This window comes from Malaclemys terrapin, chromosome 3 (genome assembly GCF_027887155.1).
Source record: "Malaclemys terrapin pileata isolate rMalTer1 chromosome 3, rMalTer1.hap1, whole genome shotgun sequence".
Lineage (NCBI taxonomy): Eukaryota > Metazoa > Chordata > Testudines > Emydidae > Malaclemys > Malaclemys terrapin.
Window position 1 is genome coordinate 65,554,611 of NC_071507.1, and position 26,803 is coordinate 65,581,413.

Sequence of the window (26,803 nt, forward strand, 5' to 3'; positions counted from 1 at the left end):
CTCCGCCCACCACAAAGCATCAGGTGCGACAGTTCTTGGGCCTTGCTGGCTATTATCGGCGTTTCATTCCCCATTTTGCATTGCTCACTGCCCCTTTGACCGGCCTTTTAACCAAGGACAGCCCTCGACATGTGGTTTGGACTCAGGAATGCAAGGATGCCTTTCAGGAACTCAAAAAGAGTCTCTGCCGTGAACCGGTCCTCTACAGCCCAAATTTCAACCGAGACTTCATCCTCCAAACGGATGCCTCGAAGGTAAGACTGGGCGCCGTCCTTTCTCAAGAAATAGATGGGGGAAGACCATCCGGTCTTATATATCAGCCAGTAATTGTTTCCGCGGGAGAAGAAATACACGGTGGTGGAGGAGGCCCTTGCAGTGAAATGGGCTTGTGACGCCCTACGTTACTACCTTCTTGGAGCCCCGTTCACCTTAGTCACCGACCATGCCCCGCTTCAGTGGATGAACAAAATGAAAGACAATAATATGAGAATACAGCGTTGGTACCTAGCGCTCCAGCTCTATGCCTTTATGGTTCGCCATAGGGCAGGCAAGGACCACGCTAATGCTGACTTCCTGTTCCACCTGGGGGGTATAGAAGGGTCTGGCCCTGACGAGCGGGAGCCAGACTTAAGGGTGTGTGTGTGTGTGTAGCAAGCAAGGCGGTCTGGCTCCCTAGAGCCCCGGAGGGGGATGAGCCTCCCTGGACACCAAAGTGGGTGGAACCAGCAAACCCTGCGCCCACCCCTCAGAGGTCAAGGCGCAGGACCGGAAGTGTAAACGCCCAGAGATCACTTGAAGCTCAGCTACCGGAGAGACCAGACGCCTGTGGTGTAGCTCCCTCTGGGGAAACCAGGGCAATTGGTGGCCGAACCGAGGACTATCCAGACCAGCCAATGCCTGATGCTAGCCCGAGCCCAGAGACGCTACCAAGCCTACCGCTCGCCCATTACCCTGAGTCCTACCATTTACCAGTTACCCCGAGGAGCTGCCAAACCAACTGCTCGCCAGCTACCCCAAAGAGCTCATGGTGTATGACCCCATGAAGGACGCCGTCCAGACCCGGGTACCTCTAGAAGGGGAGGAAGGAAGTAGCCTGGGGGCAGCCAACCTGAGTCTGGCTGCAGCACTGCCAGAGCCCATGTCAGTGTGTTGCGGTCAGGATCCTCCCTGACAGCAGTGAGTCTTCTGCCGCTGCTAGGGCCCCGGGCTGGGACGCAGTGGAGTGGATGGGCCTGCGTCCCCCCGGTACCCAACTCAGCGGTGGCAGTCTCCCCCTCTCCCAGGCCGCTCAGAGCCAGGAGCCTGGGGTTTGCTGTTCAACCTGTTTGCTCAGCCCCTGCCTGAGGGTCTGAGCTACTGAATGCTTGTTGCCCCGCCCTGACCCAGGGCTTGCTACTATTGAACTGTTTGTTCAGCCCCTGCCAGAGGGCTGGAGCTGCTGACGCTTTGCCGCACAGCCAAGCTAATTTCCCGACACACCTGACCAAAGTAGCGAGGCGGTCTGGCTCCCCGCCGCCCCAGAGGGGGACGAGCCCTGGCTGAACTGCCCTACAGTCACAAACAGAAAATAAATTAAAATGTCTTTTGTATTTAATTTCAGTCTGCTAGAGCTCCTGTTTTGATAATGCTCTCGCCTGGAACAAACACACGGACAAAGGGAATATCATGATCAGGGCCGGCTCTGGCTTTTTTAGCGCCCCAGGCAAAAAAGCCTCCCGGTGGGGAGTGCGGCACGGGAGGGCGCCGAGCCCAGCCACGGCCCCGCTCTCCCCAGCTGGCCGGAGCGCCGGGGGAGGGCGGCCCTGCTCTCCCCGGTCAGCCAGAGCGCCGGGGGAGGGCGGCGAGCCTGCTGCGGCTCCGCTCTCCCCGGCCGGCCGGAGCCCCATGGGGAGGGCAGCAAGCCTGGCCGCAGCCCCGCTCTCCCCGGGTGAGTGCCGCCCCCCTCCAGGTGCCGCCCCAAGCACATGCTTAGAGGGCTGGTGCCGGAGCCGGCCCTGATCATGATCATCACATATGAAGAAATGAAAGGTGAATTTTTGTAGAAATTAAAAAACCTATTAGGTGATGTATTCATATCTGATACGGAATTGCTCCCTAGTAGTAATAACGCTATGCTATTTCATCACCGTATATTTTTAACAGATTTCAATGCCCCCATCTTTTGTCTCTCCCCTTTTTGTCCAATGAGTTGACTCATATGGTTTTGGATGTCTCTCTTACCCTTCCCACTCTCTCTGGGGCCACTAAGTATTCGTTTTGGACTCATGGTTGTTTTGGTTCTGTCAGCCATTTTGGGGAAAATGACATGCTTATTATGCAGTTCGTACAATTGTTTAGAGTGACAGAGTGACACTGGGAAGATTTTCCTTTAAAAGTGTTTGTTCTGCTTGAACAGGCATGACCTCTGAGCACTGCTAAGAGCATTTTGGAAAACAAACTAGCTGGTAATGCTCATCCAGTCTCAAAGAACCCTTTGTTCTAACAGCCATGTAGAGAATTAATCTAGGGTTACCATATTTTGTGCCTCCAAAAGGAGGACACTCCACGGGGCTCTGGCCCCGCCCCCAGCCCCGCCCCCTCCCCCGCCCTAACTCCGCCCCCTCCCCAAAGTCTCCGCCCCCTCCCCTGCTTCCCGCGAACATTTAATTCGCGGGAAGCCTGAGCAGGTAAGGGTGGGTGTGGGGGGAGGAGGTGCGGCCCAGGCTGGCCCCCCCGGCGGCTCCAGCCTGGGTCGGCTCGGGCCCTGGGGTGCCGGCCCCGGCCGACCACCCCCGGCCCACCCAGCACTGCCGGCCGGCCCCCGGCGGCCCAGCACACCCCCCCGGCTCCCGGCCCCGGCGGCCCAGCACACCCCCCCGGCTCCCGGCCCCGGCGGCCCAGCACACCCCCCCGGCTCCCGGCCCCGGCGGCCCAGCGCACCCCCCGGCTCCCGGCCCCGGCGGCCCAGCGCACCCCCCGGCTCCCGACCCCGCGGCCCAGCGCACCCCCCCGGCTCCCGGCCCCGGCGGCCCCGCGCACCCCCCCGGCTCCCGGCGGCCCCGCGCACCCCCCCGGCTCCCGGCCCCGGCGGCCCCGCGCAGCCCCCCGGCTCCCAACCCCGGCGGCCCCGCGCAGCCCCCCGGCTCCCGACCCCGCGCACCCCCGCGGCCCAGCGCACCCCCCCGGCGGCCCGGCCCCCCGGCCCCGCGCACCCCCCTGGCCCCGCGCACCCCCCCGGCGGCCCGGCCCCCCGGCCCAGCGCACCCCCCCGGCCCCGCGCACCCCCCCCCCGGCGGCCCAGCTCCCGGCCCGACCCCCCGGCTCCCGGCCCCGCGTCCCAGCGCACCCCCCCGGCGGCCCGACCCCGCGGCCCAGCTCACCCCCCCGGCGGCCCGACCCCGCGGCCCCGGCCCGGCACTGCGCCCCTGGATCCCGGCCCGGCCCCGCGACCCCGGCCCAGCCCTCCCTCCCGATTTTCCCGGACATGCCCGGCTTTTGGGGATTTCCCCCCGGACGGGGATTTGAGCCCCCAAAAGCCGGACATGTCCGGGAAAATCCGGACGTATGGTAACCCTAATTAATCAGTATTTCTGAAAAAAACAATTGGTGTTGCAGAGAGCTGGGGAGAGGAGGAATGCCAAATGCAAAACTTTGTCAATGTTAAGACTGTAACTAGACCACTGATTGACAACACTTTAGCTATTTAAAAATAGTAGTTTGAAAGCCAGGAATCTAGAGTATGTTGCAGCTCATTACAACCCTGAATTCCAGAAACTGTGGGAATTCTGAGTCAAGATACCAACCCCAAATTTAACTTTACCTTTGTTATCCTTACTTATCCTCCCCTTACTAATGGGGAAAACTATTACATTACTTTGCAAAAATATGAAAGTCTTCCTTACTGTGTATATGAATTATAAAATGTGTGTTTTGCTAGGCCTTGATATCCACCCTTCTGCACAGACCCTGCACAAGGGGATCCCAAACCTGTTTTCCAAGACTTTTTACATGACCTTGGGGTCATGCTGAGACTGGACATAATTAACTTGATTTCTGGCCTATAGGTGAGTCTCTGAAGAATGTTGGTGAATGGGTCTTAACTGGGTTATGTTGAGTCCCTTATGGACAGTGGCAGGTTCTTATGTGGAAGGTTAATATTAGATATTGTGGTAGCTAGCCCGAACAATGAAGGTTGTCTGGTTGGTGTTGGCCAAGTTAGGGTTTAGCTGTGTATTATTATTAGGCTTATAGGAGAAAGTTAGGACAATCTTTACTCCGAAGAGCTCCCAGTCTCTCCCTAGTAAAACCATTGTAATCCTATAAGCATGAGAAGCAGTTACCCTGCCTCACCTTTACTCCTTTCTCTCTCCTGTCATTGTGACTCATCCAGTTTCCACAAAACCAACTGCAAAGATTCTACAGCAGCAAATCCCAGGCTGGCCCACGTAGATAATTTTACACTAGTAGAAAACTAGCAGCAAGGGGATCAGGTGAAAGAGTATTCTTATCATTCTGTGTGGAGTCCAAGGGGTTGAATCAGCATAATTTATCCCCCTTCTTCCCGCTAGTAATGTCTATAGACAGTTACTCCTCCCAGCACCACTCACTCCCAGGGGAAGCTAAAGTTCAGTGTAATCTACAACACTTAATCTACAACACTGGCTGAAACCAGTTGCAGTTTACAGCCAAGAGTTCATACCAGGGACTGTGTAATTCAGAACTGGTTTTTTTAGCTGCAATTTCCCTCACTGCTGGGCAAGAGCAGCAGAGTCCGACAGTGCATGTGCCGAGAAGTTTGTTTAAAAGTTCCCCCTCTGCCTCTGTACCCTAAAGAACGCTAGAGACACGCTGTTTAAGGGGAGAATCTGGCAAGAGGCACAGCAAGCTCCAGCCATGGCTAAGAGTGGTATTATTAAGGAAATAGAGAAATATTTTGATGATGTTCAAGGCAAGGAATCTGAAGAGCTGCTGTTCTCCTACAAGGGGGTGCTGTACCCTATTGGACTGTGCAGTGCTGAGACCTTCCAAGCGCTGGACTCCATAGAATTTAGACAAGACGATGTGTTCCTAGCGGCTTATCCTAAATCCGGTGAGTGTAGATTTTTTTTGTGCAAAATGAAAAGTAAACATGAATGGTGTCAAATATGTGTGTGATCATTGTGAAGAGTGCAGAAAAGCACGGAAGTTTAAATGCTACTTGCAGTAAATCCTCATTTGTCACAGGGAAGCAGTGTATCAGTAAGCCGTGTGTTTTCCTCTTCCGTAATTTCAGATACGTGGGTTGAATCCAGCAGTGATTTAGCACCGAGACATAGATGTTGTTGGCTGTATTAAGTTAAAATTTAATGGCTTACTGATACTTCCCTCCCCGACTCTTCTGCTCTGTTTAAGAGCCGGGCTGCCCGAGCGCTACGGGCTTTGGGCAGCCCCCGTGCTTCTGGACCCTGCGCCGCCGGAGATGGGAGGGGAAGTGCCCGGCTGGGGGGCGCAGGGTCCGGAGGCATAGGGGCTGCCCAAAGCCCGAGCCCTACCGGCTTCACGGTTTGCTGGGCAGCCTCCAGACCCTGCGCCCCCGGCTGGGCGCTTCCCCTCCCGGGCTCCAGCTGCCAGTGTAAGGACACAAACAGCTCCCTCTCCCAATTCCCTACTGTGGCCCAGTGCTGCCGGCAGTCGGGGGCGGGAGCTGAGAACAGCCGAGTGCTGCGGGCAGTCAGAGGAGATTATGCACCCTTCCTTAGGTATGCATACCTTCAGCCTCTGGTTTTTAGGAGCGGGGGGGGGGGAACCAACAGAGAACAGCTGAGTGCTGCCAGCAGTCAGAGGAGAAGGAAAAAAAAAAAGAGAAAGAGCTCAGTGCTGCCGGCGGAGAAGAAGAAAAAAAAAAAAAAAGCGGAGTGCAGCGTCCCGACTGAAGATCAATCGGGACGCGGGACAAATGCCTAAATATCGGGACGGTCCCGATTTTATCGAGACGTCTGGTCACCCTACTATCAAGAAACATTAGCCCTGCGACCAGTCTAGGCACAGACTAGACAGTTCACACACACACAGGATATTTAGGGTGGGATTTTCAAAGGTGATCAGTGTTAGCTTAACTCTGCTCCCATTGAAGTCCATGGGTGTAAAGTTAGGCCAGTGCTGAGAAATTTTGAAAATCCTACTGTAAGAGATGGCAAGAACTTGAGGTGGTGATAGGGGCTTGCAAGAGTCGTGTTTGGTAAAGGCCTTGTAGGACATGTTCTTTGAAGATGAAGGAGGAAAGGAGTTTTCTAGATGCAGGAGAAGAAGTTTGTTCTAAGCAAACTGAAAGGAATCTGATTGGCTAATGGGAAATCACCATTACAGTTATATAGGAAATTTAACCAGAGTACCTAAATAATAAATACATTATACTGTTGCCTAAGCAGCATTGTAGGCATATTTGAGAAAGCACTTAAATTATAACTCCCATTACAAAAGAAACTAACAGTTAAGCTTAATTTTTTCCTGACACAGCCATGGTCTGAGCAGCTGCATAAGAAAGACAGTTCACAGGAGACCCAGGCTCAATAAATTAAAAAGAAAAGCAACTCTGAGATTTCCAGTTTATTTACAGGGTTCTTGTTCAGTCAAAATAACATACATCAGGAAAATTCCTGGCTAAGTTCCCTTAGTGTGGTTTAACAGTAAACTGTGAACAAACAGAGAAAGCATCTCGTATACCTCCAGAGATCACTGTCCTTGTTTTAGCCAGCAAAACCTTGCCTCCTCCTCTTGTGAAGATAACCCTTTTTATGGGTCTAACTAGACTCAAGGTATGTCTACACTATGAAATTAGGTCAAATTTATAGAAGTCGTTTTTTTATAAATCGTTTTTATACAGTTGATTGTGTGTATCTACACACAAAATGCTCTAAGTACATTAAGTTGGTGGACTGCGTCCACAGTACCGAGGCTAGAGTCGACTTCCGGAGCGTTGCACTGTGGGTAGCTATCCCACAGTTCCTGCAGTCTCTGCCACCCATTGGAATTCTGGGTTGAGATCCCAATGCCTGATAGGGCAAAAACAGAGTCACGGGTGATTCTGGGTACATGTTGTCAGGCCCCCCCCCTCCGTGAAAGCAATGGCAGGCAATTGTTTCGCGCCTTTTTTCAGCCCAGACGCCATAGCACTGGGATCATGGAGCCCGCTCAGATCACCGTGGCAATTATGAGCACTTTAAACACCACGTGCATTATCCTGGAGTATATGCAGAACCTGCCAAAGCAAAACCAGGCGAGGAGGCGATGGCAGCGCGGTGATGAGAGTGACGAGGACCTAGACATGGACATAGACTTCACACAAAGTACGGGCCCTGGCAGTGTGCACATCATGGTGTTAATGGGGCAGTTCATGCTGTGGAACACAGATTCTGGGCCCGGGAAACAAGCACAGACTGGTGGGACTGCATAGTGTTGCAGGTCTGGGACGATTCCCAGTGGCTGTGAAACTTTCGCATGCATAAGGGCACTTTCATGGAACTTTGTGACTTGCTTTCCCCTGCCCTGAAGCACCAGAATACCAAGATGAGAGCAGCCCTCACAGTTGAGAAGCGAGTGGCGATAGTCCTGTGGAAGCTTGCAACACCAGACAGCTACTGGTCAGTCGGGCATCAATTTGGAGTTGGCAAATCTACTGTGGGGGCTGCTGTGATCCAAGTAGCCAACACAATCAAAGAGCTGCTGCTATCAAGGGTAGTGACTCTGGGAAATGTGCAGGTCATAGTGGATGGCTTTGCTGAAAGGGGATTCCCAAACTGTGGTGGGGCGATAGATGGAACCCATATCCCTATCTTGGCACCGGAGCACCAAGCCAGCGAGTACATAAATGAAAAGGGGTACTTTTCAATGCTGCTGCAAGCACTGGTGGATCATAAGGGACGTTTCACCGACATCAACGTGGGATGGCCGGGAAAGGTACATGACGCTCGCATCTTTAGGAACTCTGGTCTGTTTCAAAAGCTGCAGGAAGGAACTTTCTTCCCTGATCAGAAAATAACCATTGGGGATGTTGAAATGCCTATCGTGATCCTTGGGGACCTAGCCTACCCCTTAATGCCATGGTTCATGAAGCCATACACAGGCAGCCTGGACAGTAGTCAGGAGCTGTTCAACTACAGGCTGAGCAAGTGCAGAATGGTGGTAGAATGTGCATTTGGATGTTTAAAAGCATGCTGGTGCACTTTACTGACTCGGATAGACCTCAGCAAAACCAATATTCCCATTGTTATTACTGCTTGCTGTGCGCTCCACAATATCTGTGGGAGTAAAAGGGAGACGTTTATGGTGGGGTGGGAGGTTCAGGCAAATCACCTGGCCGCTGATTACACGCAGCCAGACACCAGGGCGTACAGGAGGGTGCGGTGCACATCAGAGAAGCTTTGAAAACCAGTTTCATGACTGGCCAGGCTACAGTGTGAAAGTTCTGGTTGTTTCTCCTTGATGAACCCACACCCACCCCTTGGTTCACTCTACTTCCCTGTAAGCTAGCCACCTTCCCCTCCCCCATTTGATCATCGCTTGCAGAGACAATAAAGTCATTGTTGCTTCACATTCATGCATTCTTTATTAATTCATCACACAAATAGGGGGATAACTGCCAAGGTAGCCCAGGAGGGGTGGGGGAGGAGAAAAGCACCGGGTGGGGTGAGGGAAGAGGAAAGGACAAGGACACACTGCAGTTTAAAACTTTAACTCTTATTGAGGGCAATCCTCTGGGGTGGAGTGGCTGGGTGGCCAGAGGCCCCCCCCACTGCGTTCTTGGGCATCTGGGTGAGGAGGCTATGGAACTTGGGGAAGAGGGCTGTTGGTTACACAGAGGCTGTAGCGGCGGTCTGTGCTCCTGTTGCCTTTCCTGCAGCTCAACCATATGCTGGAGCATATCAGTTTGCCTCTCTGGTTTTCTGGTAGGCTTGCCTTAGCTCCTTAATTTTCACACGGCACTGCTTTGCGTCCCTGTTATAGCCTCTGTCGTTCATGCCCTTGGAGACTTTTTCAAATGTTTTGGCATTTCGTTTACTGGAATGGAGTTCAGCTAGCATTGATTTGTCTCCCCATACGGCGATGAGATCCCGTACCTCCCGTTCGGTCCATGCTGGAGCTCTTTTGTGATCCTGGGACTCCATCATGGTCACATCTGCGGATGAGATCTGCACTCACCTGCACCTTGTCCTGCTGGCCAAACAGGAAATGAGATTCAAAAGTTCGCAGGCCTTTTCCTGTCTACCTGGCCAGTGCATCTGAGTTGAGAGTGCTGTCCAGAGCGGTCACAATGGAGCAGTCTGGGATAGCTCCCGAAGGCCAATACCGTCGAATTGCGTCCATACTACCGCAAAATCGACCCAGCAAGGCTGATTTCAGTGCTAATCCCCTCGTCGGAGGTGGAGTAAAGAAATTGATTTAAAGAGCCCTTTAAGTCGAAAAAAAGAGCTTCATTGTGTGGCCGGTCCAGGCTTAAATCGAGGTAACGCTGCTAAATTCAACCTAAAATCGTAGTGTAGACCAGGGCTTAGTTATACCTGACTGCCTTAGCTCAGCTCCTGACACTGAAGCCCCCGATAGGATTTAACCCTCATGCTCCAACTCCCCACCTGCTTTAGCAACGTCTACTCCTACACGCATCACTGGGTTAAGGGTGCAGTAGCACCTCTTTTAAGGGGATACATTCAGTGCCCCATCTCATTTGTTCTGAGACCAAGGCTGATATTTTTTTCAGAAGATTTGGTAACAGTTTGTTGACTCTTTGAGCCATTCACTCTTGTAAAGATTTCAGGTATTTTCTTTGCACTTGAATTACTCAAAAATAGCTTATGTTTAGAGTGATAGGCAGGACCAAAACTAGAGTCCTCTTCCAGACACTGCAATTTTTTCAATAAAAATTAGTGATGGGAGAGATCTATTAAGTTATTAAACTAGTTAATGGTGGAAGAAGAAGTAGTGATTCTTTGATCCACCAAAACATCGAGGATTTCTCTAAACATTCCCAACTTCTTTAGTTTCCTCCTGTTTGTCCTGTGCTCTTTCTCTCCATCTGTCTTCCTCCATCTCAAACTCTTTGCCCTCAACCCCATCATTTTTTCTCCCCAGATATCCCTTTCAGTACTACCACTACCACACTCACACCACATCTCCTCCTCCTGAGCTCTTCCCTGCTCACCCTGTCAGGATATGGAGTGGAATCCACCTCCTGCCTCTGCAGCCTTGCAGAGGTCGCATGATCTTTCTCCAGAGACCTTACTCTCTTTCCAATGCTCTCTTTGTTGCCTTAGATAGCTGCTCCTGGGCATAACTCCTGCTCTACTCCTCACTACCAAACCAAAAGAAAGCAGCTGAGTGGAGCAATGGAGAAAGAATGGGTGTCATTTTGAGGGACCTTGAAGCAACACCTCTTAATCACTTGCCCACCCTTCCTCTCTGTTTTTTAGTCTCCTGTCCTGTCCTTTGCTAAGGAGAATTCTGTGTAGTAGCAGGTCTAAGGCCCAGATCCACAAAAGTGCTTAAGTACCTAAACCCCAGTTTTAAGTTCCACGCCAATCCACAAAACCTGCTTCCACCTAATCCTGTAGGTGCCTAACTTACTCAGTGTCTAAAATTCCACTGTAAAAGTTTCCTAGGCACCTACGTTTCTGCCTCACTCTTGGCATCTAGATGCCTTTCTCCTACTTAAGCCCCAGAGCAATCCACAACTGGAAGAAGACAGGTGTTTCCTCTACCTAGCTCACCCATGGACCCTGTCTGGTAGGTGTGCACGGAGTCTGTTTACTGTATCCGGCCCTATTCAAAATCTTGCCAGAGGATGTGGTAATGCTGTCGCCACCACCCATTTTATAACTTTTAGCCAAGCACTTATGTGGGATACCCAACTTCAATTTCCTCCTGCGTTTGATGGGAAGAGAAGATTTGAACTGGGGTCTCCCCACCCTCAGGAGAGGTGCACTAACCGCCAAGCTACAGGAGATTCTGATATGTGTGTGTGGGGCTCCTTCAGTCTCCTCCGTCCTCCCTCCTAGAGTTTGCATCCCTCACCCTCACCCCCTGCCCTAGGCTCAGCCCAGAGCCCCCTCTCACACTGCGAAACCTATGGCCCCATCCCACACACACCCCGAATCCCAACCCCATACCCCAGCCCGGTGAAAGTAAGTGAGGGTGGTGGAGAGTGAGTGACGGAGAGAGGGTGGGATGAAGTGAGTGGGGCAGGGCTTTGAGGAAGGGGCAGGGCTTCAGGGGATGGGTGGGGAAGATCCTGAGTTGCCCTTAGATTCAAAAAGTGATCTTGGGCGTAAAAAGGTTGGAGACCACTGATCTAGAACTTGTAGCTGCACAAAGCACACAAAATCCATTGTCACCTGCAATGTTTCATTACAGAGACACAATTTAAGATTATACTTTTGTCTGAAACTTATGTACGTGCTACTGTTACAGGTTATATGAAGCACAAGAATAATAACTATTTTGAAAGTTGTGATGGATATTTAACTGCCTGTGGTTTGAAAATTCCAGTTTGGTTCCTCAACACACTTATTTTATGTTTCAGGAACTAATTGGACTCAACACATTTTAAATGACTTGATAAATGCACTACCAAATAATAAGGAAGTATCACAATTAGAACGTATCCATGTGCTTGAATTTGCAGCTTCAGAAAAATTTCAGGTCAGCATGGACTAACTCGTGAAACTTACTTTTAGCATACAATATTTTGAATGTCTTTATTTTACTATAGCTCATATAAGCATAAAACAATTTTCAGATAGTTTATAAACTTCTGCATCAGAAAATTTGATTTTAATCTATTTTAATTACCTTTTCTGTCTGAAATTGTATTCTAAAGTATTGAAATGCAAATGAACAAGTGTGATTTGAAAGTAAAATAAGTGAAACAAAAAGGAAAAAAAAGTTCATTTAACCCTAACATTTACCCCTGTAAATGTTGTTACTCATGTACTGGAATTTCAGAGTCTGTTGTTCTTGTGAGTACATTTTGAGTGCAAAAGTTTTTTTTTTAAAGTTCCTTCCTTCTTTAAAAAAAAGTTAATGAAATCATTTTCTGGTAAACTGAGGCTAGATAAAAATGAAGTAAGAGGTTTGATTTTTTCCAGTTTAGCACATTGTTACACCCCAATGGCCCCTTAGGGAGTTCCCCAGCCGGGAAGGCAGATCAGCATTGTATATTGCTAACGCTGTTGCAAGCATCGCAAAGCATTTTGGGGAGGGCCAAAGGTGTGTGAGTGGAAGGTTTTTTTGTAGGTTATAAGAGGCCGAAAGTGGGGGTGGGGGGAGGGGCAGGAAGAGAAAAGAGCAAAAAACGGGTTAACTCAACACTTGACAGCTGTGGCCTATAAAGCCCCCTCAAATAGTATGTTAAAAAAAGGCAGTGCCAGGCCGCTTTTATAAGGTAGGTCAACACATCTGCTGGGAAGGGGAGTCATCGGAATATGTTACACCCAGACTTGGCCAGTCTGGTTAATACAAGTGTAAGTATAAAAGTGGGTTAGGGCCTGGGGGCATTAACGCTTTCTTTCTTCCCCATAGTAACATAAAAACAGTCCCAGCACTCTCTGCTGTATTTTATTAATAAAGCTTTAAAATTTAAACCCTTGATGTGTTAGGTCAGCTCCTCCCCAAACAATCCTGCGGCGTCAGCCTAATCACCTGACACTCCAGGCAAATTAGTAACAAAAATCTGTCACAACATGATTAAATTTTTGCAGGATCGGGGCATATGTAATTCTGCTAATGAATATGGCAAAATCTATCTATCTATCGAGAAGTGATAATTTGCAAATCATGAGTAGTGACACCAGCTGGACTCTTACTTTTCTTTGTGGTCTCATGATTAAAGCACAAGATTGGGATTAAACAGTTAAGAGATCTTTAATCACAACTCTGCTATTGGTGTATTATCTGGCTTCAGGCAAGACATTTAACCTCTCTTCTTCATAGGTTCATAAATTTTAAAACCAGAAGGCACCATTGTGATCATCTAGTCTGACCTCCTGTGTAACACAGGCCATAGAACTTCCCCAAAATCATTCCCAGAGCAGATCTTTTCGAAAAACACCCTATCTTGATTTTAAAACTGTCAGTGATGGAGAATCCACCATGACCCTTCATAAATTGTTGCAGTGGTTAATTACTCTCACCATTAAAAATGTACACCTTATTTTGAGTAATAAATGTCACTTCAATGACATTATGAATGATAAGAAGTAAGAAGAGAGTCTACAATTTAACAATTAAGTTATATATATATATATTACACACACACACACACACACACACACACACACACAGTAACTCCTCACTTAATGTCCTCCCACTTAACGTTGTTTCAAAGTTACGTCGCTGCTCAATTAGGGAACATGCTCATTTAAAGTTGTGCAATGCTCCCTTATAACGTCGTTTGGCTGCCTGCTCTGTCCACTGCTTGTAAGATTCTGTGGAAGAGCAGTGACTTTACAAGGGAACATTGCACAAGTTCCTCTTCTCCTCCACCTTCCCCGGCAGGGAAGCGCTGGGAGGGAGGGGGAAGAACGGGTAAGTGCCGTGTCTGCGCTCCTCCCCCTCCCTCCCAGAAAGTCCTAAGCACGAAATGCTGGGAGGGAGGAGGAGGAGCGGGAAAGCACCACGTCTGCACTCCTCCCCCTCCCTCCCAGAAAGTACTTAGGACTTTTCGGGGGGGAGGGGCGGGCGAAGGACCGGGGATGCAGCTGCTTTGGAGAGGAGGTGGAGTGGGGGTGGGAAGAGGTGGGCCTGGAGTGGAGCAAGGACTGGAAGAGGCGGGCCTGGAGCATTCCCGGCAAAGTCAGCGCCTGTTCTTCTCCGGGAAGCTGCTACTGCAAAGGTGCTTCCTAGCGTCCTTGCCTGTAGCAGGCTGTGCCTGTGTGAGGTAAGCCAGGGGCACTTCCCAACCACAGTACAGTACTGTACAGTATATAATGCCTTTTATCTGCCCCAAAAAAATTTCCTTGGAACCTAATCCCCCACATTTACATTAAAGCTTATGGGAAAATTGGATTAGTTTAACATCATTCCACTTAAAGTTGCATTTTTCAGGAACATAACTACAACGTTAAGTGAGGAATTACTGTATTAGTTTTTTAGGGTAAATGTACAGATACTATAAATTGTCATCATCTTTAAGATAGGGATATTATGGTTCACTTTTGTCACTTTTTGTTTTGCTTTAGAAAATAAAAAATGCACCTTCTCCACGTCTCTTTTCCACGCATCTCCATTATGATGATATTCCCAAGGCTGTCTTTGAGAATAAGGTGAAGGTAAGTGAGCATTTTAATAATGGAGGGCACTATCCACTTTCCAAGCAACTCCCAGTTTTCTCTGGGAAGTTATTAGGTTTAGGGCTGCCTGGAAAACAAGAATTCTGTTTTTGCAAAAATTTCCAAGGTTTTGGAATTTGGTTTTGTTCCACAATCAAGACCTTATTTTTTGTGAAAAACCTAAGAAGAAAAGAGCAGGCATCTGAACCTGAGTCGAAATAGAGATTTGAACACAGGTCTCCCACATCTCAGATAAGTGTTTAACCATTAGGCTATTGATTGATTTATTTAATGATTTTTCTTTCTTGTGTATATATATTAATCAAAAATTCCAGCCTGGCCAAAAATTCCAACCTCCAGAGGTTGGAGCTACAATCAAAATAGATAAAATAGAATTTAATTTTTACTGATCACTGCAATTGATGTAGATTTACTGATCAATGTAATTGAAATATAAAATTGTAAATGTATTGATTTACTGATCAATGTAATTCATACAAAGAAGTCAAATCTTAGATCCTAGCCCTGCAAGGTGATCTGTATGGGATAGCCCTTATTGCTCCTTGGAGCCCCCTTGAAGTTAGTAAGTTGTTCTCCTGTTCCCTACATTGCAGGATTGAGGCTTCGTTTTCCAAGTTGCAGTTCCTGTAAGAGCTGCTATGTTTTTTTTAATGCAGGACCCTTGAGCTCAAAGGTTACCTTAAATACCCAGGACTCATGTGACTTTGTTGTTTTAAAAGGTACTGGTGGTATTTCGAAATCCAAAAGATGTAGCTGTATCCTATTACCACTTCTACAACAAAAATCCTGGGCTTCCAAATGTCAGCTCCTGGGATGAGTTCTTTCAGAAGTTCATGAGTGGAGAAGGTACAGTTATTAGATCTCGGCATGTATAAACACTCTAGTACAATGTTCTCAACTCTTCTTTGGTCTGTAGTCAAAAAAGGGAATCTGTGATCATCATGTTAAAATTAATCCCAAATGGATTCAAACTAATGATCTGGGTGGGGGACCTGGTGCTAAGGAGTTGAAGGTGCTTCTCCCTTGGCCAACCCTGGCAGAGTCCTCAGGAGTGGGAACATTGGTGTGGAGCCATTCGAATAATCAGGCTGATACATTTTACAGGGATTCTACTTCATCCCCAGCTTTACTCTCCCTCCAGAAGGCACCTCCCCCTTGTGATTTCACATCATAACAACTAGATTCATGAGTCTCTCCTCCTTTGTTCTCAGCTCCATTTTTCTCATTGTTTCATCTGCACCTCTGAGCAGGTGTATCTGTTTTAGCCTATGTTTACACTGTGAGTTGGGGTGTGATTTCCCCTTCTCATGTACACGTACATATTCATGCTAGCTCTCATCAAGCTAGTGTGAGTATAAATAGCAGTAGAGCTGTGGTAGCACGGGTAACAGCAGCAGGGGGACAGCTAAGCTGTGAAGAGTTCATACTCACCATGGGTTTGTACTTAGTGCAGCTCAGCCATGGTGCCGCTGCCACGCCTCATGTCACCATGGCTACATTGCTAGTTAGGCTCACACTAGCACGATGAGCGGTGGCACAAGTGTACATGAGCAGGGGAATCAGACAGTGCAAACATAGCCCTAGAGACACTCAAAATAAAGGTTTGGAGTAAATTTTCAAAAGCACCTAAGTGACTAAGGCTCCTAACTCCCATTGTCTTTCAATCAGGCTTCCGCTTCTAAGGGCCAGATTTTTAAAAGTTTTTAAACGCACCTAAAGATGCAAATAGATGCCTAGTGTGGTTTTCAAGAAGTGCCTAGGTGCCTAACTTCTACTGAATTTAAACACTTTTGAAAATTGCACTAGACATATTTAGATGCCTAAATACATTTAAATATCTGATCCTAAACATTGTTACTTTTGGAAATGGGACTTAGGCTTCTAACTCTCTTAGAACTTATACCCTTTATCTATTTATAGTTGCGCAGAGGTTGGAGCTACAATCAAAATAGATAAAACCCCTTTTCTAAACTGAAGCACTCCATTTTTTATTCTATCATCTGTTGCCAAATAGTTCCAATTTCAAAGAGAGTTCACCCTGTAGGGACAGTCATGAGTGGCAAATTTCCTGTCAGGTCAGGAAGTTTCATAGCAATCAGGCTCAAACAGACCCAATGAAAACAACAGTGAGAGCAACCCTGCATTTCAAGTGATGCTCTCCTGGGGAAGGAGGAGGCAAGAGAATGAAAAAATGGCATTGTGGATTCCGTGTGTGTGTCTCAATTGCTTCCAGATCAAAAAAGCTAGGTTTACAAATAAACGATGTTTTATGTAACTGCCAGCCCCTCAAACTGTGAATCAGGCTGGGCTCTTTCCTTCTGTAGCATCACCACTAACAATAATTAAGGCTGTGAGTTTGTCACAGAGGTCATGGAAGTCACAGACTTTCCGTGACTTTTGCAGCGGCCGGTGCGCCTGGCAGCTTAGGCAGCCCCTGCGCCTGTCGCACCGGCTACTACTGGGGCAGTCTCGGGCCACAGGCCCCGCCCCGCACAGCAGAAGCATTTGGGTGTGGAAGGGGCAGGTGGTTGGGGCACGGGATGGGGTGAGGTGGGCTCTGAGGGCGCTTACCTGGGGGACTCCTCGGAAATGGCGACATCCCCCTTGCTCAGCTCCTAGGCAGAGGAGTGGCCAGGCAGCTCTGCGCACTGCCTCCAGCTGCAGGCACGCCCCCACCGTGGTTAGACAATACAGGTATTCTATGAATATACATTACTCTTGTTTTAGTAATTTAATTTGTTGTATACTTGCCATGTAGAGTCTTGATGTATGGATTTATTCTGAAAAATATTTGCAAGGAGAAAGTGAAAAGTCAAGTCTGGAGTGAATGACTTCTTACAATCCATTTCATAAATGAAGTATGAAGAGGCAGTTGAAGGATTAAAAAAATCTAATATCTCCAGGACTCTATATTGAAGTTAGCCTGTACATTTAATCTCAGGGGTAATTTAAATTTAAATATACTTTAAAGTATGTTAGGTTTAAACCTATCTCCTGTATTTCATTTCAGTCACCTGGAGTTCATATTTTGACCATGCTCTTTCCTGGAACAACCACATGGATGAAGAGAATATCATGATCATCACATATGAAGAAATGAAAGAGGTGAATTTTTTTAGAAATTAGATATGGGAAAAACCTGTTTGTATACAGAATTGTTCCCTTCAGTACATTCACAAGTATCTTGTCCAGTCCGGTTTTCATTTTGTGCCAGGCAAAACCTTATTGTGAATTTCAAAGACTAGGAGAAGGCAGGCATATGAAATAGCAGTCCTTTTCTCCCACTGTCTACTAGCTCTTCTATCTGCAGCCCACCTTCATTCTCCAGCAAGAAAGCCCTGATCCTCCTTAGACATGGGCGTATGAGTAGTTCCATTTGCTTCAATGAGACTATTCACTGAAAGTTAAGCATGTGCAAGTTTGCAGGATGAGGGCCTTAAATTTTTGGGGGCAGGTAATACCCATGTTTGTACAGAACAATACTAATTGATGCTGCTTGATAAATGTAATCAGTAGAAATAAATACTAAAAGAGAGAAACGCAAAAGACTGAGAGTATTCTCTTAACACATTTCCATTTGGCAAAGGGAGGCAGATACCAAAATCTTATTTAAAGTAACCACCCATTCCTGCAACCTCTTGCTGCTGAACTTAATATACTCGTCTAATGTTCTGCTCTGTGTATGGACGAGGATAAAATCTACTACATTCATTTGACAAAAGAGAAGAGGAAAATGCCAAGCATATTTTCTTTGACTCATACATAACTCCAAATTCTTGTTTTTCAGAACTTACCTGGAGAAGTGAAACAAATAGCTGAATTTTTGGGGTTCTCTCTGCCTGAGGAGAAGATTCAGTCTATTGCAGAGAATGCCACATTTGAATCAATGAGCAACAAATCCCAAGAAACACATGGCACATTAGCTCCCATGGTTTTCAGAAAAGGTACATTTATACAGAGTGATAATAGTCATTTCAAGGCTTAGAACAGCTATCCAAATTGGTCATGAGCTAATTAACATTTAAAAGCATATGCCTCTTGTGGCCTCTGTGATTAACGTATTTAATTCATAGCTGATGATGAATTTTCACCTTTAGAAAATGGACATTCATAAGCAGCTGATCAACCGGGCACTTGCTGTTCTGTCAAAATATTAGCTCTCTCTTTTCAAGGGTGTTTACACATATACCTATAAAACTTACTGCAAGGCTTTTTCTTTAACCTTTAACTGGAATTACCCCATCCACATTCATACAAGATCCAAGCCTTTTGTGGGTTTGAAATTTGGCAATAAGTTCAGTCATGCCAGCTGTTTGTGTCAGCATTTCAATGTTATGTACCTGACCTGTGATGTTACAGTTTATTTCATTGTTCTTTTGCAGGTGATGTTGGTGATTGGAAGAATCTCTTCACTGAAGCTCAGAGCCAGGAAATGGATGCCAAATTTAAAGAGTGTTTAGCTGGAACTAAACTGGGAGCAAAGCTAAAATATGATAAATACTGCAAATACTAAATCTTAACTTCATTCTGATGCTACATCATCACCTATTTCACTACCTTTCACATTTGAGAATGCATAGATTAAAACAATTTAGATCTTCACAAAATAAAGAAATCATGAGAACCTAGTAAATAATGGGTGAAATTCTGCTATTGGGCCTATATAGATTTAAGAGAAGAATTTGGCTGAACACGTAGAACATATGAATAGTATACCCAAAGTTTCTGTGCCTATTTGAGATTATATTTTTTCTTGATCTGCCATTAATTCAAATTGAGCTCTGCTCCAGAGCCAAACTTTCTGAAAGCTCAGGGTGTTAAACTCCCTGGGCTTTTTCTTTGGGCTCATCTCTCAGCTTCAGTAGTTGATTTGGTCCTCTACGCTCCAATAGTTTCTGCGACCTTGTATGAAATTGCTTTAGAGTTCACTGATTTGTGCTGATGTCCAATTTTCATCCTGGCAAAAGGTTAAAGGAGAACTCCTCCAGGTTCTGTACTAGGTCTAGTGTTGTTTAATATAATTATTAATGATAAAGAAAGGGGGGGTGAATAATGAGGTAGCAAAAGTTGCCAACTGAAATAAGGTGTTGATGTTAGTCAAGACAAGAGAGGACTGTGAGGAACTTCAAGAGATCTCAACAAGCTAGGTGAATGGTTAAGTAGAAGTTTTTCTCCCACCGGCTAGGGAGAAAAACCTCTACTTACCCCTATTCTTCTTAGCTGTTGGAACATAATCATGCATAGTTTTAAAAAGGCACTCATATGTCTGTCAATAGAAGGCCCTGGTCGTACCTGACTGATGCTTCTGCAGCTATAGGGACAGTTATGGAGTCACCTCATTCTGAAGAGGGCACTGTGCACACTACTTGAGCTGTTAAGAGATGTGAATGAGAGAGGGCAGGGTATGAAAATAGTGCTGAGATAAATATTCTTCAGATAAAAATAGTGAGTGGAAGTCCTATGTAGGAAGCACATCTAGCAGTGAAGAAAGGGGAAAAAAGCATTTCCAACCATTCTTGAGGCACTCTTTTACATGGGTGTTGGGGGTGTGGCGGCACCCGCTGGCTTGAAGTGGTTTCCATCATATACAGGGTTTAGAGTTTTGTTTATGGCTTTCAGCACTTCCACTATACAAATTGTTCCAGAGCCACTGCTCTCTTATCAAAGGGTCCCAGGGCAGTTACACCAGGGGTCATCAACCTTCAGCACGTGGCCCATCAAGGTAATCCGCTGGCAGGCTGTGAGACATTTTGTTTACATTGACTGTCCGCAGGCATGCCCCCCACCCCCGCCGCAGCTCCCAGTGGCTGTGGTTCGCCGTTCCTGGTCAATGGGAGCTATGGGAAGCAGCATCCAGCACGTCCCTGTGGCCCGCTGCTTCTCACCGCTCCCATTGGCCGGGAACAGTGAACCATGACCACTGGGAGCTGCCGGGGGTGGGGTGGGGAGGGCGTGCCTGCGAACAGTCAATGTAAACAAAATGTCTTGTGGCCCACCAGCGAATTACCCGGATGGGCCGTGTGCCGACAGTTGCCGACCCGAGTTACACAAATATATTAGCAATGGTTTGTCATCTCTGTGTGGTGGTGGCAGCAGCAGTAGTGATGTTTGCCTGTGAACCACTCCCCTCTGCTGGACATAAACAGAACTATGTGTGACTACTGCTAGTTTCTCAAAATTCTTAAACCTAGTGTGTATCAAGCGACAGAGGGTCCTGTGGCACCTTTGAGACTAACAGAAGTATTGGGAGCATAAGCTTTCATGGGTAAGAACCTCACTTCTTCAGATGCAAGACATCTCTTGCATCTGAAGAAGTGAGGTTCTTACCCACGAAAGCTTATGCTCCCAATACTTCTGTTAGTCTCAAAGGTGCCACAGGACCCTCTGTCGCTTTTTACAGATTCAGACTAACACGGCTACCCTTTGATACTAGTGTGTATCAGAGAACTCTAAAATGTGCGGCAATGGGACAAACTTAACAGCATTCTTTCTTCTTCTTTTCCTGGTGAATGGAGGGCAGGAGCTGCTGTAGTTATCTAAAATTGTTCTAATGGTATTTTCGGGGTCTTAAAATCCATGAATTAGCTCATTATACCACTCTTGTTACATGTTTAGGGCATTAATTTACAGTACCTGTAAATCTGGTTTAATGTTTCCCTGCTTCAGAATAATAAATCAATAGGAGTTTCTAGATCTTTACCTTAATTTACACAGTATTTGCATTTTTTTTGCTTTAACTCAACCAAATAAACTTATAGAAATTGAGATTACTTTTGCCTGTTTGCAAAGGGCTGTACATATCTATGATGGTGTTATGCAGACAAAACTACACAGGGACCATTTCAGGGGGCAAGACAAAGATACCACATTTACTATGATAACACAATTTGATTTATGATAGGGTTACCATATTTCAGCAAGAAAAAAAGAGGACGGGAGGAGCCCTGCCCTAGCCCCCCCCCTGCCCCTCCCACTTCCCGCCCCCCCAGAACCCCCAACCCTCCCCCCGTTCCTTGTCCCCTGACTGCCCCCTCCTGGGACCCCTGCCCCTAACTGCCCCCCAGGACTCCACTCCCTATCTAAGCCTCCCTGCCTCTTGTCTCCTGACTGCCCCAACCCTTATCCACACCCCCACCCCCAGACAGACCCCTGGGAATCCCACGCCCCATCCAACCACTCCCCACCCCCTGACAGCCCCCCCCCAGAACTCCCAACCCATCTAAACCCCTCTGCTCCCTGTCCCCTGACTGCTCCGATCCCTCTCCGCACTCCTGCCCCCTGACAGCCCCCCCCCAGAACTCCCAACCCATCTAAACCCCTCTGCTCCCTGTCCCCTGACTGCTCCGATCCATCTCCCCACCCCTGCCACCTGACAGCCCCCCCCAGAACTCCCAAACACTCCCCCCCCTGCTCCTTGTCCCCTGACTGCCCCCTCCTGGGACCCCTGCTCTTAACTGCCCTCCAGAACCCCACCCCCTACCTAAGGCTCCCTGTTCCTTGTCCCCTAACTGCCCCCTCCTAAGACCCCCCCCAACTGCCCCCCAGGACCCTACCCCCTACCTGTACCCTGACTGCCCAAAACTTTCTCCACTCCCCCCAAAAAGCCCCCCCCCCGTTTCTTGACTGCCACCTCCAGAACCTTCCTGCCCCCTGACCTCCTTACCCTGCTGCTCAGAACAGAGTGTTGGGCTCTGTGCAGCCGAGCTGGACACGTGGCTGAGCTCCCCAGCACAACAAAACCCGGTCCCTGGCCCTGCACAACAAAACCCGGTCCCTGGCCCTGCACAGTGCTGCCGGACTGGGCTGCAAGGGAGCTGCCGGCTCAGAATGCAGGGCGGATCCGGCTCCTCTCCAGCTGCTCCGGAGTCCAGCCCGGGACTTCCCTGCAGCCCTCCCAGCCGCTCACTCTGCCGGGGGAGGGGGAAATCCCGGACATTGTGAGTGCTTTACAAATTCCCCCCGGACGCTATTTTTAGCACAAAAAGGAGGACATGTCCGGGTAAATCCGGACGAATGGTAACCCTAATTTATGACCAATAACTAATACCTATACATACACACACACACACACACACACACACACACATACATATATATATATAATGTTCTGCAGCTGCTGCATAGTTATCAGTCCTGAATGTAGCTTGAGTTCGTGGCTTGATTTTGCAGCTTGGGTTCGTGGCTTGTGGCGGCTAACTGGCCAGGAAAGCCGGGCACAAGGAAGGGCTGGGTCTCTGTTGGGCATGCACCGATGCCCTTCCATGTTGGCAGCAGAATGTTACCCTCCAAAGTCTTCCATTTCACCCATCCTTTTTGTAGGCTTTAGTTTAAATCCAGAGTCTTGCTGTAACAAGCTGCCTCTTTGGGTTTGGTGATTGATCACCCGTCAATTGCAGACCTGACTTTCAGCCTTGGACCTGGCTTTGATCTTCCTTCTATTGTACCTTTGTTCTTTTCTTTTTAGGGTGGACTTTTCTTACCTTGTTAGGGCTCTTGTCTGCATCTTCAGCCCTTGGTGTTTGAACTCTGTTTCATCAGGACAGGCTGGTGCTGGAGGTTGATTCCATCATCCATACATACCTCATTCACACATCTCAACTAAACTAATAAGATTACAGCAGGGTTTGCAAAAATGAAGGTTGGAGCCAGCTTTTACAAACTGGAGTAAGCGTTTTAAAATGGAGTTTGAATTACAATATGGCAAATAGTGACCAGAAGTAGACAAGTGTAGTGAAAGGCAAAGAGTGAACAGAAGTTACAATATAGACAAGTGTAGTGGATGGCAAACAATGAACAGAAGTTACAATGTAGGCAAGCATAATGAATGGTGAACAGAAGTTACAATACTGAAACAGTGCACGTCTCAGTGATTTAAGCAGGAAATGGATTAATAGTGAAATTTACAAAGGCAGCAGGCTGAACAACTGTGGCTCTTAACAAGCATCTTAATTGTCAATTAGCCAGTTATTGGGGTAACCGGTTTTATGAATGAATGTTGTTTCACTCATAAAACTTTATTTATGAAGTTATATTAATAAAGTGAACAATTAAAAACAATTTCATTCATCAGTTCTACAATGGAAATGTAAACATCCTTATTTCTGTAGCCCAAGGTCCAGTATGATTTAACAGCAGATGTGGGAACTACAAAGTGTGGAATGCTGGGAGAACGTCCTGGTTCCCCCCAGGATGTATCCTCTGCCATTTGCAGCGGGAAATTTCAGCACTGGCTGAAGCTGGGAGCAGGAGGTAGGCAAGCAGAGAGGAAGCTGCTGGACTGTAATCTTGTTCTACGTTTCTTTATAGGTAGGACCAAAAAGGGCTTAAAGAGCATCCTGAGAGGAGTTTGAATGACGCAAAAGGAGAACATGGGCTTGTTTCTTTTGAGGTTTAGTTATTCTGGGAGTTAGAACATGTTTGTAAGGGGGTTGTGTTATACGAAGTCCCCTCTGCCCTCCCAGCTGGAAGTTTCAGCACTGACTGAAGCTGGGAGCAGGAGGCAGGTAAGCAGAGAAGATGCTGCTCTCCTGTTCTCTGTTTCTTTGCTAAACCTAAAACTTTGTTCCTAGTGGTTTGTCTGAGTGGGTCTGGTCTGAGGTGAATACACATTGACGTGTATTCTGGCTCTAGGCTCCAGCAAACCAAGCATGTGCTTGGGGTGGCACATCAGGGGCGGCATTCCGGCCATCTTTTTTTTTTTTTTTTTTTTTTGCTTCGGGCGGCAACCGCCTAGAGCCAGCCCTGGCAGCAGCGCATCATGGACAGGGGCGCCCTGGGGCCACTCTGGTTCGCACCATAAGGGAGTAGTGCTCACACCTTGTGGCTGGGCCGGGCAGGCTCAGAGCGGGGGACACTCGGGCTGGGGGCCGCCCCATGGGGCACTTGGAGCCACCTGTAGGTGTCGCAAGGTGGCTGCCCCCCAGCGCCACAGTCGGGACTGGGCGAAGCGGCCCGAGCCACCCAGGGACTGCGGGAGGGGGGTCAGAAGCAGCAGCAGCAACGGGGCCATAGAGGGCGGAGCGCTGCCGTGCGGGGTCCGCGTCCTGCTCTCCAGGCCTCCGTTCCCTCTGGGGCTACCCTGCCCCGACTCCTCAGCCCCCTACTGGGGCGGTCCCCCGGCTCTGCCCTCCCGGGTCCCGGCTGGTCCTGGAGGCGGGAGCCCCGGCTGGAGGGACCCTGGGCTGAGGCATGACCCGGGAGCCCCGGTGCTTACCCTGACCCTGCCAGCGCCAGACTGGCTGGAGGCGAGGGGGGAGCAGGCGGAGTCAACAGTGGTGCGGGGGAGCCCAGGAATAGGGCAGCAGGGGGTGCGGGTGGAGGAGGGTGAGAGCCCAGGGCTGAGGTGGGAGACAGGCAAAATTTTTTTGCTTGGGGCGCCAAAAAAACCTAGAGCCGGCCCTGCATACAACACAGAGCATACAGAGGAACCCCAAGCCCAAAGTTGTGTAAAAAGCCACAAGGTAGACTTATCCTATCTTGAACAACCTCACACTGATCCAGTGGACAGGAGAGGGGCTACATTTCCATAACCAAACTCCAATAATGTGATTATATGCATAGACCATTCTTACCCATGTGGTACAAATGTTGGGGTTTATTTAGAATAGGCAGGTTTAGTCTTAAGGGATCCATCTCCTAAACACACACTATAGATGGGAGGCATATTTCACACTCTTTCCTTTGAGAATCTGTTGCTCCTGGCTGTTGTGCTCCTCCATTCTCAACACATCCCCTTGTCACTAGTTTTACTGGCTTTAGCCAACGTTCTCCTCCCTCATTCCTTAAGATAAGTATGGTCAAATCATGGCACCTCTAGTGTTTGATTAATTTCACTAATATTTGTCAAATAGTAGTATTGATAACACATTTTATAGAATCAGCCAACTCACTAGCTGACCAAAAGCTACCCAGGAAATATATTAGGCTGATGGAATTCATTAGATATAGTCATTGGCTAGAGTTAGGTGTCTCCCCACCTAGCGTGCTGGCTTTGGGGATCACATTCTAAGATGCCCATCTCTCCCCATTCATTACAGAGGGGTTAGGCGCCTAACTCAGGCTTTGTGGATCCTAGTGTTGTTCCTGTGATTTTGTAAGAGCCTGGCTCCCTTTTGCAGAGCTGGGCTGTTTTTTCTTTTCCGTATAATATTGTCAGATTCTCAAACCATTGCAGGTTCAAGAAAGCCAGTAATATCTCTAATCTTGTTGTAGGTGGCTGTGTATTGACTCTCTTTGATGCTGTGCAGTTGAAACCCATATTTTATAGTGTCAGCATTTCCTCTCCCCCCGCTCCCCGGGAAGAAAGGGAAACAGCGGAAGGGGATGAATGGACTTGCTTGGGTATCTGCATGTAGCAGGGCAACTTAGCTAGAAGTCACAGGATGTCTGACCCTTTCAGTGACAATGGGGCCAGCTCCACCTATGCTGTAATTAATGGTCCCTGCCTGAGCGGGCAGGACAAATGGGGGCAGGGGTTAAGACGGCAACCACCCGGGCCTCAGAAGAAAAAGGCCTAAAAGAGCAGAGGCAGGAGCTGGGGCCGCAGAGGAGCGGAGTCGGAGCAGTGGCTGGTTCTGCAGGAGGGGCAGGCGGCTAAACTGCAGCCCCCGAAGGGGGAACCGAGGCTCAGGCCTGGGGAGGGGGCACGAGCGGAGCCCCGGGCTCTGCAGAGGCTCCCCGCTGAGTCCGAGCCCGAACCCGCGGAGATGCTGGGTTTGGACTCCCTCCTCCCTGCTGCGGCTCCTGCAGGGCAGCGGCTGCTTGAGAGGGGCAGCCCCAACCCGCCTCTCTGCTGCCCCGGCCGCTCGGCTCTGCTCCCGGCACCCGCAGAGGAGGCGGGCCCGATAGGCGGCGGCGGCTCCTTTCGGTTTCGATTCCGGAGCCGATCCGGGGGCGGAACGTGGCGGCTGCTGGGGGCCGGGGGAAGCCGCTGCAAGGAAACGAAACCGGGGCCGAGCCGGCTCACTGCGGAGCCAGAGCAGGGACCCGCTGTCGCTGTCCCGCTGCCCTCTGAGCGCCGTCCCCAGCCAGGCGGTGAGTGCGGGACGCGGGGGGAGAAGGGGTCGCTGCGTGGGCGGGTCGGGGAGAGGCTGGAGCTGTGGGGGAAGCGCAGAGGGAAGGTTGAGATTTGGGGGTCAGTCGGCCCCAGGGAAATCATCGGGCCCTTTCTCAGCCCGGCAGGCTCCTGCGAGGGGGGGAAGGGGGAGTCATTAGTACAGACTATAGAGGTTGACTGGGGGGGTAAGGGGTAGGATGGAGGAGATGAGCTGGGGTGCCCTGGCACTGGGTATTTTCTGCTTCCCCGAGACCTCTCACTAGGCTGCAGAGTGTGAATTGGAACAGGCTTGAACTTGCCCCGCACAGCCAGAGTTGGGCTAATGAAGAACTGGGCTTCTGGTCCTATGACAAAGAAAGTGTTAACATTGACATGGCTGTTTCTATCTCTGGAAACTAAAAAAGACAAAGAGGGGACTCCGCATCATTGGTGGCATCACTTACCTCAGCAA

General features: G+C 48.7%; 2 protein-coding genes across 2 annotated transcripts in view; both read left to right on the forward strand.

The window, feature by feature from the left end:
* Nucleotides 1–4,632: 4,632 nt before the first annotated feature.
* On the forward strand, nucleotides 4,633–20,552 carry LOC128834140 (sulfotransferase 6B1-like). Its single transcript, XM_054022671.1, has 7 exons — nucleotides 4,633–5,068; nucleotides 11,531–11,649; nucleotides 14,187–14,276; nucleotides 15,017–15,143; nucleotides 17,308–17,402; nucleotides 18,085–18,241; nucleotides 18,680–20,552. Exons 1-7 carry the CDS (start codon nucleotides 4,873–4,875, stop codon nucleotides 18,808–18,810), a joined length of 915 nt encoding a protein of 304 aa, XP_053878646.1. The 5' UTR covers nucleotides 4,633–4,872; the 3' UTR covers nucleotides 18,811–20,552.
* A 5,430-nt stretch (nucleotides 20,553–25,982) lies between these two features.
* The window catches only part of EIF2AK2 (eukaryotic translation initiation factor 2 alpha kinase 2), a 43,548-nt gene continuing 42,727 nt past the window's right edge, over nucleotides 25,983–26,803 (forward strand). The window contains exon 1 of the mRNA XM_054023901.1: nucleotides 25,983–26,330. Within this exon, the coding sequence (XP_053879876.1) occupies nucleotides 26,003–26,330 (328 nt within the window). The 5' untranslated portion in view covers nucleotides 25,983–26,002. The remainder of the gene's footprint in view (nucleotides 26,331–26,803) is intronic.